This window comes from Magnolia sinica, chromosome 3, assembly GCF_029962835.1.
Source record: "Magnolia sinica isolate HGM2019 chromosome 3, MsV1, whole genome shotgun sequence".
Classification (NCBI taxonomy): Eukaryota; Viridiplantae; Streptophyta; class Magnoliopsida; order Magnoliales; family Magnoliaceae; genus Magnolia; species Magnolia sinica.
The window spans coordinates 102516235-102531006 of NC_080575.1; the positions used below are offsets into that span (position 1 = coordinate 102516235).

General features: G+C 39.1%; 1 protein-coding gene across 1 annotated transcript in view; it reads right to left on the reverse strand.

Moving 5' to 3' along the window:
• Positions 1-843: 843 nt before the first annotated feature.
• LOC131240469 (uncharacterized) overlaps positions 844-14772 on the reverse strand; it is a 39811-nt gene continuing 25882 nt past the window's right edge. Inside the window, exons 13-24 of the mRNA XM_058238718.1 lie at positions 7842-7909; positions 7662-7730; positions 7448-7548; positions 7275-7356; positions 7080-7158; positions 6900-6987; positions 6675-6828; positions 4056-4247; positions 3909-3968; positions 3237-3538; positions 2832-2937; positions 844-1049 (exon numbers count right to left, since the gene is read on the reverse strand). Coding sequence (XP_058094701.1) covers positions 996-1049; positions 2832-2937; positions 3237-3538; positions 3909-3968; positions 4056-4247; positions 6675-6828; positions 6900-6987; positions 7080-7158; positions 7275-7356; positions 7448-7548; positions 7662-7730; positions 7842-7909 — 1355 coding nt within the window. The 3' untranslated portion in view covers positions 844-995. The remainder of the gene's footprint in view (positions 1050-2831; positions 2938-3236; positions 3539-3908; positions 3969-4055; positions 4248-6674; positions 6829-6899; positions 6988-7079; positions 7159-7274; positions 7357-7447; positions 7549-7661; positions 7731-7841; positions 7910-14772) is intronic.

Below are 14772 nucleotides of genomic sequence, written 5' to 3' on the forward strand. Positions count from 1 at the left end.
AATCCAAACAGCTGATATGACGGTCATCATCATGGATGGCCCATGCACGGTCGTTTCGTTGGGTTGAATGTGCACCATTGCTTCATTCTTTCCTAAAATACACCCTACTTGATAAAAACTTACAACCCAAAAGGTACTGTGCAAACTTTTGGACCGGGAGAGTTCGCAAATACATCTCCCACTATCCAAAAGTCCTGGAAGGGAATCTTATAACATGCATTTAAATGGATTTTTGAAATTTTAAAATCTTAAATGCATGTAGACTCCCGCCAAACTCTCTTTAAATGGTGGAAAATGATGCCCAAGTGTTGTAGTTCGCACCCTTGTACAGTACGTCATTATTCTTTGGATCATAAGAAAACCAGCCACTTTCATCATGTCTGAAAAACCCTTCAGACAACTAATAAATGAAATTATAAGATCCCCAACCTGAGAATATGCACTGCATACTCATATTTTCAGTGATCCAGACCATTGTTCAGTTAGGAAGTCACTGCCAATGGACCATGCCCAGAACACCTCGCTAGTAAATCCTAACTCCATTTCGTGGCAGCCTGGAAATCAATGGCTAAGATAAATGCAGCTACCGTCAACATTCAACTAGAATAAACCAAAGATTGCCAGCTAGGATCTTCCAATCTGAGAGATTTTGCAGGGCACGAGCCATCCATGGTGGTCCCAACAGACCAATGGTCTGGAATCGCGTTCACTGAAACACGGGCCCTACCTGTACAAACTGAAAACCCAGGTAAACAGTGGATATCCTTAGGTCAACCATCTTATAATTCCTCAAAGGGTATAGCATAGCTATGTGAATTTTCAAAATCATGACAGGAGAGAACATGAGAAGAATTGTATTTACAGATTACTACATAATGAATGATTGCAGACAAGATTATTGGAATTGATATTAGATAATCTTAAAACTAACTATATTTGTGATGCAACCCATAGTCAGGATCTTTCCAAGTAGTTCAATCACATAAAAGCATCCCTCATAGCAGCAATTCACGCATTCGCACAGGCCGTTTCACCGCATTTGTGAAACCCTGGAGCATTCATATATGTGTATAAATGTTACAAGGATATACCAATGTCATGCAAAGAAAAAGTATATTGTGAATGCCCATGAGTTAGATCATCACATCCAAATGCACTGCGTTTTACAGGCTCGGTACCATCTTACCAAGGGGGAAAAAAAGATTCGCTTTATTTCCTCCTGTTCTATTTAGACAAGCAGTGGTTTGTTGAGATTCATCAACGAAACCTATGCTGCATTTGAATCACTCAATTGAACCAAATTGCCATATAATCTAATGCAATATGTATGAAATGGCCATAGTGGGGGCAGCACCATTTTATTCACATTGACAACCAAACCCCAAATTGCAGTTCCATGCATGTTAAACGACCTCAATTGCAATTTGGGTGCTAGTCCCTTGTTAGCGAGCTCCACTTTGGTCAATTTCCACTATTCAATTGAACATTCCAATTCAATTTCAATTGAGCGCTGAATGCAGATTTGAAGACATTTTCTTAATAATCTTCAAATCCCAAAAAGACAACCTCAACGTATTAATAAAATCAATGCAAAGTCTGCAATTAAGGAAAATCAATCCAAAGTCTGCATCCCCAGAATGTGTAAAATGCAACATTTGGGTTTTCTTATATTTCTAATATTTCCTGCTTCAAGATGGAAATTAGGAAGGATTGAAGGCCAGACATCTTTTAAGAAGGGAACAACCTTGAAGATTAGAATATCAACTCTGTGTCTTATTTTTATTGATGATGCAGCCAAAATTGAAGAAAGTAGGGAGATGTGACACCAGTGGAGACTGAGTTCCCAATTACCATAGGCTAATACTGAGGGGGTTCAAATTGAGCCCATATCCTTTTGCATTGGTTATGGACTAGTTAATTAAGGCATTTTCTAGAACAGTTCCTGTGGTGTATGTTGTTGCAAATGACATGGTTTCAATTGACAGGCTGAGGCATAAACACAAAACTACAACTTGGAGGAATGCTTTAGAAGCTAAAGGTTTTACAGTTGGTCAAGATTAAACAGAGTACATGGAATGCAATTTTAGTAACAATAGGAGTGGAAATGAGGAACTAGTTAAGATTGATGACCAGCAAGTGACCCAAAATGACTATTTTCGATATCTTGAGTCGATAATTCACGAGGCACAGAGATATAGAAGTGTTAGTCATAGATTCAAGCAGAGTGGAAAAAGTGGAGATGTGCCTCTAGAGTTTTATGTAGTTGTTGCATACCAATCAGACTTCAAGGGGAAATTTTATAGACCAGCCATGCTTTATTTGACAGAATGTTCAGCAGTCAATGAACAACATGTTCATAGTATAAGTGTAGCTGAAATGAGGGTGTTGAGATGGATGAGTGGCAAGACGAGGAAGGATGGAATTGGAAATGGACGCATTTGAGGGAGCTTAGGTGCAGAACCAATAGGTAAGAAAGCAAGGGAAGTAGACTAAGATGGTTTGGTCATGTGCAACCGAAACCAAGAACTATGCCAGTCAGGAGTGGGTTCAAATTGAAGGCTATAAAAAGGCAAAGGAACGCCCAACAGGAAATGGGAAGAGGTAGTAAGAAAAGACTTGATGACCTATGTTTTAATCAAGGATATGGTCCTCAATAGAGTGAAATGGCGGAACAGGATTTGTGTGCCAACCCTGAATGTACCCTGTAGTGTACTCCAGCACCCTGATATTGGTGCATTCAGATGAAGAAAGGAATTATAATTTGCTCATAAATCAAAAGGAAAAAAGAAAAAAGAAAGAAAACAGGATTGGTAATATGAACAGATAATTACCTCATTATATTTGAAAAGCAGAGGCCGCGAATCTCTTTCTGATGTTGCTGACTTCTGCAATGCATCATCAGCATTCTGGGAGCTTTTACTGCTCGATTTCCTAAACCTGATTCAAAAGAAAAGGAAAAATAAAAGTAGAAAAGGTAAATGAGTTACAGAAACTTTTATTTTCTATGCATTGGTATTTTTTCACTTGGGTTCTTTTTGTTCAGGATCCATAGAAATGGCAATACTGCACCTGAATTCTTGCAGCACACTATAATAACCTAACCAAATAAAGAGCAGTTCTACATGTGAAGTCTTTTTTTCTTTTCTTTTTTTACTTTTTTAAAATTGTTTCATAGCTCCAAGCATTGGTAAAAGAGAGCAAAATTAACAAATAGAATTATAAGACATGGATCTCACCTGTCAAAAAAACTAGTAGAGCCACCGGATGGCTTCGTTGCGTCTCCAGTAGCTTTTAATTTCACACCAACAGGTATGCTTTTATTAGATCCCATAGTTGAGTTTCTGGAGCCATTGGCTTTCCATAGATTCTGAGTCAAGACAGGTTTTTTATCTTCTGTGTTGTTTTGGAAATTTGCAGTTGTAGAATTTGTTTTGGAAGAAAATGGTTTAGCACTTCCTTCGGGGAGCAAAACCTCATTCTCATCATTTAGATGTACAGGCCTACCAATGCTTTCTCGCAGTATTTTCCGCTTTTCAACCTGTGTAAGGTCATTGTAAATATTTAAAGCCGCAAAGAAATAGAACCAAAGTTTTAGGATGTTAGCAACAATGAGATTCAAACTAATAGAAATAAATAAGATTGGTTCTTTTGAAAAGTAGTGACAGAAGAAGGCCTCAATGTTTTAGTTCCCGATAGAAAGTGAATATTCTATAACCAATAGAAAATATAGCAAATAAAAAAGGGAACATCCGAGAACTGCTATCTAGAAAACTTTCACATTAAGTGTAAGACCAAATTTTCCTTATGATTTTGGTTTCTCAATCAAGGAGCAATGACTATCAACCAGTCGAAGAGCATATCAATGGAAATCTCAAATTCCTGCAAAGAAAATCACCCTGATGACTCACCTCATGCACCAAGATCTGCTTCATGGCTAAAGAGAGTCCAGAACGTCCACAATGGTATCCCTTTTTACACCAAAAGAAATCAAGTCAAGACACACAACGGATTTAGGTCATGTTATGTTTCTCAAAAGGTATGGTGAGCAATTGAACCTTGAAGTTAACAAAGTCACCGATTGGTGGATCAAACGAAAGTGTTGAAGCATCAGAAGTTGCTTCATGTCTCTGGGTAATGGGTTGAGGCTCAGGTTTCAAGTTCTTATATGTAATGGAATATGAAACCATTGTATCCACTAGTTGAGCCAGATCACCCTTCTCTCTCTCTGACAGCAAGTGCAGTGCTACCTGAGAAAAGACATCAAAACATTCTAAAAATCAAAGCATTAAAGCACATCACTTCAACCATTTAAAATGACCTGCACTAACCTAGTAGTTATTCCATTTGAAGATTTTCTAACAGTAGCCATCAAACTTTTTCTATTTATTTCAGTTTAATGGATTTCCGGTGAATTAAAGATCTTCGAATTCACATTCAAATTTATTTCAGTTGTGTGGCTCATGTGCATCAGAAATTCGCATTACCACTTCTCTCTATCCGAATTGAAATTGAACTCAACCTACTGTGTTGCAAGCAGCCCCCCTATTTACCCACCCAAAAATTGTTTGGAACAAACCTAGAAACCTTGAATATAACAAAGCAGATGTCACACCATTTTGTGGGTATATATGTGATTGTGACGATCAACGATTCACCTTTGTATACTAACTCGTGTCACTTCCAACCATGGTGACTAACTCCAGTGCAGCTCAGTGATGTAAATTGGCTCTACAGAATTAAAATCAGATCTAGTTCAAGTTTGAATATATCGTAGATTTTTAGAATAAATTCAATTCATGTGACTCAATTTTGAATTATTTGGCAACTTAAGATCAATTTGGGTGCCAGTATCTACCTATAAAACTATCCGTGTGCTGAATGATACTGATTTCTGTAGTTAACATAGATAATAATTTAAAACATAATAAGTTATAAAGACAATTTCCCCCAAGCATATTTACTTGCAGCAGATGCCAACCTGGCACATAATTGGGACATCCAAGTGGCACATAAGGTAAAGCCCACTACAAAGATGGCCCAGAATAGAAATCAAGCCAGTCAACTCATCAGGTAGGCTGCCCTTGTACAAAAAGGGGAAGTCTAAGGGCCTGTTTGGATTCACGTATAAGGGTGTATACTATTGTATTAACGGTGGATTTTTACATTATACAATGTTTGAATAGGAGTTGGCGTCCGTGGGTTACCATGCGCACGAATACATCAGCATCTCAAAATTTTCAAAGGCGGTAGTGTAATTTCAGACGGCACTGCATCATGCAGTGTAGTGCAGTCATTGCGCTGTATTTTCGCCAGACATTGTAGCTATCTCTTTGAATGTTTTCTATCTATGGAGAATGGAAATATCCTACACCAGCATAGCCCTGTATCATCTCCATTCCATTGCATGTGGGTGTTAACCTTCTCCGTTTCTTCTCCGAAGGTCTGAGGTTCGTCATACAGTTGAATCTCTCCTCGAGCTCTTGGACGGGACGGAGTAGAGATTCGGTGAGTCAGATCGGACGCCTGCGATCACCTTTCAAATCGGGTGGGGCCCACTTTCCTGCCATCACCTTTCGTAGGAAGTTCCTGCGCTGGTACGGGTGGGGCCCACTTTCATGTTTGTGAATGATCCGATTCGTCCATAGGTTCTGTGAGTTCATTTTAGGACATGTTGCCATTTTAGATGCCATCCATACCGTTAATAATGTCATTCCTATTGGGATGAACTGAAAATAATTCAATGTTAGCATGAATCAAAACTTCCTTGGCCCCATCCCAATTTCAACTATGGACGTCGAATTATCCTGGATTACACATACAAAGCTTTTGAGATGGTTCAATTTTGGCAACATGTACTAAAATTCAATCACAAAATGGATGGGCGGGTAGGATTATTCACAGACATGACAGTGGGCCCCACCTGGGTTCCCATTTTGAGAACTTAAAAATAGCCACCGTCGTACAAGTGATACCAATATTATACGTATATATAATATGCAGCCCTAATACGCCGTATCCAAACATTGATCTGTACAAGAATTTGTATACTTGCCCGAACAATACCTCTTATCCAAACATTGATTCATGGCATGTTGATTTGGATGTATTCTGAAATTGATCGAATGTATACATGAACAGTAGTTGGATACAATACAATACACCCTTATACGCGAATCCAAACAGGCCCTAAAAAACTTGCCCACAGTGTACATTCAATGTACACATGTGGCACACATCATGAGTGGAACGGCTTGACTTTTTATGCCAGGTCATCGGCACAATTCACGCCACCTAATGCATGAATCAAATGTCCCCTAACTGCTACATTAGCATGTATGCTGAATGTGGGCTAGCAAACCTCATTAAGACATTATGCTTTTGTATCACTGAGATGGGTTACAAATTGCATAGACTAAATCCATGAATGAAGGTCAATGACTTAACAAACTCGCAACCAGCAAATTAAGCCTACCCAGAAAATCAAATCGATATAGAAGTAAACTGCGTATCACGGAACTCTGCTTTTGATCAATGCATGTATTTTATTAATCTTCTAAAATTATTCAATACAAGTCTAATCTATAAGTAAGAGCAGGTTCATTAAATGAAAAGGAAAACAAGCAATAGTGCTGCAATCAAGCACAAAAAGGAAGGGGTCTGAATTAGTTACTTACTGGCCTCAGGGTTGGAGGTGATAGAATATGTAATAATGGAGAAATGGCATCTTCTACAAAAGACTCGATTGTCAGATGCCTTGAAATAGATGGTGCTATCTTGGTGTGCCACAACTTTAGAAGGTCCTTCTTCTCCATCAACATTGCTCGGTATCTAGAAGTTTGTATTGAAAGATGTTATTGACTAACAATAATTGGGGAGTGCAGGTTCGATAAGAAAGGTACCTTTGAAATGACTTCGGCCACTCAATATTTGGTTTTTCTACTTGCGCTACAAGAGAACGAATAGCTATTGCAATGGAAGGTTGGTAAACTGAAAAGGTAAAAGATGGTTTAGAAGAGTATCAAATTGACTAATTACACCATGGGAAGGTAAAAGATTAGAGAAATGAAGTATGGAGTTACCATAAAGGGACATCTGTTGAGTCCTAATTGCATATTGGGCCATTGAATCAGAAACACCAAGAGCATTCAGGCACTTGACCTTCAAATCATAAGAGGTAGTAATTATGATCTTGCTAAATGTTCAAAGTCAGTAAGCACAAGATAGAGAGCAATGTTATTGAAGGCAGCAGCATGAGAAAATGAACTAAGGCTTACAGTCTTGTGCATCATCGGATCATGATAATGGAGCTGCAAAAAGTTTTCATGAATCCCATCCATAGTCAATTCACAGTCGCCACTGTAAAGTCAGACTGAGTTTTAGGAAAGCTTGTCAACCATTTGAAAATATTACAAGAGAAATTGGGCGAGGACTGGAATGACCATCCTACCGGTTAGAAATGAGAGAGTATAGAATGCCAAAATCCATTGGTTCACTAGTGCAGCTGTTGCTGGATTTTCTTTCACGTTTCACCCTTCTCTTTTGAAAAACCTAAGTAGCACAAATGTCCTCAAATTAAGGAAAAAGGATACATAAAAAAGAAAAGGAAAATGAGATATTAAAATTGAAAACGATAAGCATGACAGCATCAAAAACTTCATTACCTCCTTCCATACATCAAGAACACTTTTTGATATGTCCTTTCGACCAACCACTTGCGAACCAACCTCTAACTGAACCAGAGAAACATGTCACTGACTTTAACTGATATCAGGTCCACATGTATGAAACACACGCATGCTCACACATCCAAGTAAGGAGCAAGATGTACTTTAATAGCTTACAGTATTGAGAGCTTCCCTCTTCTTGTTGAGAAATTGAAGTGTGTTTAGACATGAACGTATATCACACTCTGGAAAATATACCAAGTGAAATAACATGTCAAGGTATAGGATCACAGAGATATGCAGTCTGCATCCCTATCAAGGAATCCCAATAATTTTGTGATTTAATGTAAAATATTTCCACAATCAAAGAAATAGTTAATGATCTCCAAAAAAGACAGTACAGACTACTAAGAAATATTAACCATAAGAATTTGCTTTAAAGTTTGGAGCAATCTCCTAAATTTTCAGTATTTCCTAGGTCATGCCCAGGTCTGTGGCAACCTTATGTTGACTTGGGATGCGGGGGCAATCGTTACGAGGCCAAAGATCCTCCTGTTGGGATTTCAATCCCATAACATGCAAGGAGGGATCAAATGAATTCCAAGCAACGGCATAGCAATTCCTAAACATAGAATTTTTGGATTCAGACATAAACGAAAGCATAAATTTTTGAACATACCTCTTGGGAGAAGAAGGTAAGGAGCAAATATTAGGCGCATCAAGTCACAACCCCGATGGGAGCTCCGCCCTCCAAGTTCTCACACCCCCAGTGACCTAGCCATCTACACACCCTCAGGTGATGAACCCTTCCTCCCTCTTAAACCCTTAAACGGAAGTGGGGGGGGGGGGGGCTGATGGGCCCACTTGATTTTGAAGATCCACCATTTGATGAGTGATAAATCATTATCAGAAGAAAATCGATTTACTTAAACACTAAAAATCATATATTTTCTTTTATAATAACTATTTTAGTGAAAATCTTTTGGACCCAAAAAACTGCATGAGCTCGTGACTAATTGAGCCTATCAATCGAAGTGATCTTCCCTGGTGAACACTAGCCTATAAAAGAAAATTTCAATTTTGGATTCTTTATTGTGCTCACACGAGACTACGTGTTTTCTCTTCAAGTGACCCAACCACACTTGTATGATTCATGAGTCTTGAGAATCACGTGTCAAAGCCACCTTAGGAGATTACACAGTCTCCATGCCTAGCCCTCAAGTCAAAGGACGCATGGACAAGGTGCATGGGAGTGTATGCTCCCATAGTGGGACCAAGGAACATTCTTTCACAATGATCCCATGTTCAGTATGGTGCACACTCACCAACACCATTGATACAGTCATCCAATAACATGACAACCTCACATATACACTACCCAAGCACATGGTAGGTTGTGAACAGTATTCTCAAGGACAAGGTATTTCAGGTCCTCTCTCCTATGACATTGGCTTAACCACATACACAGGACCTGAAACAACATCATGGACTACATGGATCCAACCATATTATGCAATTAAGCATAACCTATAATATGCATTTGAACATATTTGTTCCTTAAATAGTAACCATGTTGCATTGATCATTCGGCCTGAGTGATGAGGACATCATGCGCACACGTGCACGCACACCGCCCACCTACGCACGTATGTACTGAGGGTCCCACCGTCGATCTAGCTCGATGACGACATCCAAGGAGGGCCTCCTAGCTAGAAGATGAAGTTTGGTTCAAAAGAGTGGGCCCAATAATCAAGTAAAGCCGATCATGGGATTTCATGATCGTGGCCCACTAGTCGGATTGATTTCATATTTTAGGTTTTGCTTATTGTTATTATTTAGAACATCATAAACGCTTTAGATTTCTTTGTTTGATTTTTATTTTAGTTTACTTCATCGCCAAGTAATAGGTTGCGCACATGGTGCGAGTTTTTAGGGTATAGGGTTTTCCTATAAATATGAATCCCTTGTAGTTCTTTTGATTCATTGAAGATTAATAAAAATTTGCATTTTCCTACTCTATGAGTTGTGAAGCCTAATTGGGTGCGAAGTCCTCCTTTCATTGAAGGGCTAACTACCGTGGTGTGAAGTCACATCTATCCCGATTCGCCCCCATCCATCGCCATCTCTATTACCCATCTTCCACCATCTTTTCTTCTCATCTCACCCCATCATCTACACTTCGAATCAATCATCTATTGCAGCAATTCTTCTCCCTACAGCAAGTTTCTAGTATCTGGCCCTACAGGAGGGCTGAAATTTCGGCAAAGCAGCGTGTTCAAACTGATCATCCGTTTGGCCTGAAATTTAGAGAGAAGGTGGCCCATCCTTGGCCGATCAGATCCTAGCTGGCCAATCCCAAATTCGTGGGCCCCACACACATGCGGGGCACCATCCACGCACGTGCGTCAAGCCATTTTTTGTCCACTTGTGCGGGTCGATCACAGGTGCTCTCTCTCATCTCCTTCACTCCTCTTTCACCTGATTTCCCTAACCCTAACCTTAGATTACCCTAAATCCCCAATTTCTATCGCTTTTCTCACCCTAGGGTTCTTGATTTGACATTGGTGAATTCCTTGGATTAAGGATTGATTGTCATGCATGTGCGGATGATTTCTATTTCCCTTTGAGTATTGTTTGGCTCATAAATTTTATTGATCCAGCCCTAACGTGTGTAGGCTTGGACCCACATAGATTCCCCTTAATTGAATGTTTGGACTTTTGTGTGAGATGTGGAATTTTTATATTATTGTTTCTGAATTAGTATGATCTAAGCCTGAAATCTTGCATATCATCGTTAAATTTCATGTCCTGCATCACTAAGTGGGTAACAGATTGGCTTTTAAGGGCACAAAAACCAACACCTTTGTCGTCTTTCTCCGCTGCATATTCTCTAGTTGTTGTGAAAAGAAGAAAAAGATTCAACTTTTAATGGGCACATGGAATCTAGCAAGGCAGCCTTCATTAGATTAAGGGCAATGTTGCATGACTGCATCTTGGACAATCAGGATGAATCTTTATAAGAGGGAAGATCTATTGGTTGGCTCGGTTTATGCCTTGTAATTGGTGCTATGGTGGGCACATGTTGGGTTTGTCTTTGACTATCGCCATTTGCTCAGTTAACGTATTTCATGCCGCTCAAAAAAGAAACTCTTGCCGTAAGAGTAGCTTCATTAATCAAATTGGACATTGACACAAGCATGGTTCTGAATATCAGTATCGGTGAGCGGATCGGCCCGGTAGAAAAATGATACGATACGGCGTCGCGTATCAATATTGGGGCCATATCGGCCTGTATCGGTCAGATTGTTTTTTTACAGCAAAATAATATTAAAAAATATTTTAAACAATAGGGAAAAAATGATATATCCAAGAATATATCTTTTTTTGTATTTTGACCATGTATTCAATGGTGTATCCTGTTTATCGATTTGACTTGTTAAGGTCAACTAAATGGTCCCTAATTAAACACAAATCAAGCATGATTTGGTGAACAATGGCCCATTACATTTAAATATAACAAAAAGAAAATGAAAATATAAAAACGAAAGTGAAGGTTTACCCTTCTTTTCAATTTTTCACATAACGGTCCACTTCACTTTGATTTATTGAATCTCATTCAAATCAATTGTTTTGATTTCAAAATAGGTCCAGATCTAGCTTAAAATAAGTTTTCAAGATTTTTCCATGGTTTAAATGAAAAAAAGAAAAGAAAACATGTATGAAATTTTGATATATATATTTTTTTTCAAAATTGGGCTTTTATAGGCATATCGACCTGTCAATACAGGTCAATTTTTTTCATATTGGACCGATACAACCCCGTATTACGTATCGGCAGATATGGGTCAATTTTTTTCATATTGGACCGATACGACCCCGTATTACGTATCGGCTTGTGACGATACGGATATGATATGGCCGTGTCAGCCGATATGATACTGATATTTAGGGGTGCACATTGAACCGGGAGAACCGTGGAACAGGACCGGAACCAACCAAACGGTCCGGTTTGGTCCGGTTCTAGAGTGCACCGGTTCCGGTTCCGGTTCCAAAAATCAAAGAACCGACATCGGTTCGGTTCTCGGTTTGGGGGTATGTAGAACTGAACCGAACCGTGAACCGATCCGTAGAACCAAACTGTGGATCCAAACCGCGGAACCGAACCTGGAACAGAACTTGGAACCGAACCAAAAACCCTTTGACTGTTTCCATATTTGACTCATGATTTATGGTTTACAATGCATTATTTGATTGTTTCCATAAATGTATTTTTGCACACCTTATACAATATCTAAACCATTCATCAAATGAATAGCAACATGAATGGACATGGGCTAAATTATAAAATAAAAGATGCAATTGGGCTGGATCATAAAAAGCCCATAACAGTGGAACTGATCCAGAACCAAACCGGTTTTAACGGTCCGATTTCGGTTCGGTTCTAGGGTGCTAATGGTCCGGTTCCGGTTCTGAATATCCTAGAACCGTTAGGAACGGTTCGGTTCCGGTTTCACCCCAGAACCGGACCGAACCGACCCGTGTGCACCCTTACTGATATTCATATCCATGGACACAAGCAGGAGCTGGCGCTCAAGGGAACAATACAAAATGAGCTAAGTAGGCACTACTGTTCGCAGTATCTGTATCTATGCATGTATCAAACCCTTGATATACAGAAACATATCAGTACCATAAGAGAAATATCGCTTGAATTGGGGAATGTATCATTGTTTGAGGGAAACATTGAAAAAATAGAAATTTTCAAGGAAACTTTAGGAGTTGTTAAAAGAGACATGATTACACATTTAGAACTTCAAACATCCCAAAAAACAGGTATGCATAAGAAGTTTCCTTTGTATAGGGTCCTAAACTACACCTTTCTAATGATGACAGAAGTGAGGCAATTATATCCTAAATGAGTTCATCTCATTCAAATATCCTATAACTAATTCAAATTAAACCATCCAAATTATGGGTCCCAATTTAAATGCATGATGAACCAAAAATTACTTTTATTTATTTAACTATCAAATTGGTGGGCCGACAATTTGGATGGTCTAGATTGTTGTACAACTATGCCATGCGTATGATCGAAGAGTCGCAACCATTTTTTTATATGGTGTGAAATTAACATGGAAGTTTATTCTAAATGAGAAAAGAGAATGTTGGATGCGCTTGGAAGCCATCTAGATGTTTCATCAAAAAATGAGTAAGCTTATTGAGTATCTAAGTATCGAATTAGTGACATGTATTAGGCGGTTAAAAATGAAAAATTCCAACGGCCCCATTTCTGCAAGCAAGTGTCCAAGAATTAGAGGTTAGGATTGTTCAACCAATTTGATCTTTGGACTAACATTTGGAGACACTGAGCTACATAATCTCTTTGGTTTTATTTAAGTAAATATATACCAAGTGTACAATTTTGAATGCTTGCGTATCTAGTGTCATTAGGGGTGTACACGAACCGAGCTAGCTCGATTAGCTCGCTCGACTCAACTCGAAAAAGCTCGATTCAACTCGGTTCGAAGCTGAGTTTGAGCCGAGTCGAGCTGATTTTTTGAGCTCGAAAATGAGTTTGAGCCGAGTTTGAGCAGGCCCCAGCTCAACTCGACTCGGATCAAATCCAGCTCGAATCGAACTCGGATCGAACCAGTTTGGTGACTCAGTTACTTTGCCATTGATGTTGTTCACCAACTATTTGATAAAATGATTCAACGAAAGGAATGAACTCTACTTCCAAAACAAGGTTACTCAAGAAGAATAACAATTGGGGGTTGAATTTTACGCAGGACTACAACATTAGTATTCTATGGACACAGTACTACCTACTACAGTGGTTTCTTAGGAACTGGCTCGCGAGTCTCTGATTGCAATCTCTCAATCTATTCCAGAGATGATTCTTGCATCAGAACTAATGTCTGGCAACTTAACCAATGGAAGCGTTGTCGAATTGAAAGACAAAGATGGAAATGAAAAATATAGAGATAAGCTGATCTCTATTTCATGTGCTCATTCCGAAGATGATACAACCTTCTAAGCTGGTGGCAAGGAAGGTATGTACATGAAACAAATACTCTTTTTCTCTTTGTTTTTCTTGGTTTTCATGTTGCTTAGAAGGTGTTTGATAAAAATACCTATAAAACCATTGTCTGTTTGTAAAACAGTGGAATTTTGAAGTTGTAGTTCAGGTGTTTGTGGAAATGCCTCAATGGCGAACTCAACTCGATCTTGGCTCGAACTCGGCCCGAGCTACTGACCGAGCCGAGCCGAGCTGGCCAGTCAAGCTCGAGGACCGAGCCGAGCCGAGTTCAAGCTGAGGTCAGCCAGTGGCCGAGCCGAGTCGAACTAAGGCCAGCTCGACTCGGTTCGACTTGATGTACACCCCTAAGTGTCATAGGCAACCTAAGTACCATATAACGAAAAACTCTATCACCGTAACAAGTGTGATGGATGATACACAGCCAGATAGAAATTACTTAAAATTTACAAATGTGGCATACAAGTAATTCAAATCAAACTGTCCAGATAAATAAATTGTAGTTCAGATGCATCATAACCTAAAAAATTAGGCTTATTTGATCATCTAACAATCAAAATGGTGGACATTGGACGGGTAAGAATGAAAACATCCAATGATTTTGTATCAACAACTTCCACGAATTAGAGGTTAGGATTGTTCAAACAATCTGATCATGGGACTGGTGGAATTGGTGACTGTGGGTTCCACAAGTTACTAGGTTTAGTTTGAGTTAATATGTATGCCACGTGTAAAATTTTTGTGCCAACGTATCAACATAGAACTCCTTTTCTAATGATGACGCATGGCAGAGCCTTTTCAAGCTCTTTTATTGGAAATGTGACAAAGAAAGAGAAGAGCCTCTTCAAGCTCTTTTATTTGAAATTATAGAGAGAGAGAGAGAGACGTTGCTGGTAAGAAGGGGAGGAGGAGCTTTTACAGGTCTCAACTTTTTTTTTTCTCCTTTTCTTCTCCGGAAAAAGGGGTTTTAGATTTTCTTTTCTTTTCTTTTTTGGAATTTTCAGAAGGTACCATCTCTATCCAAGTATCATCAACATGCATTGATTTGCACATATCGAGACAAAAGGGAAC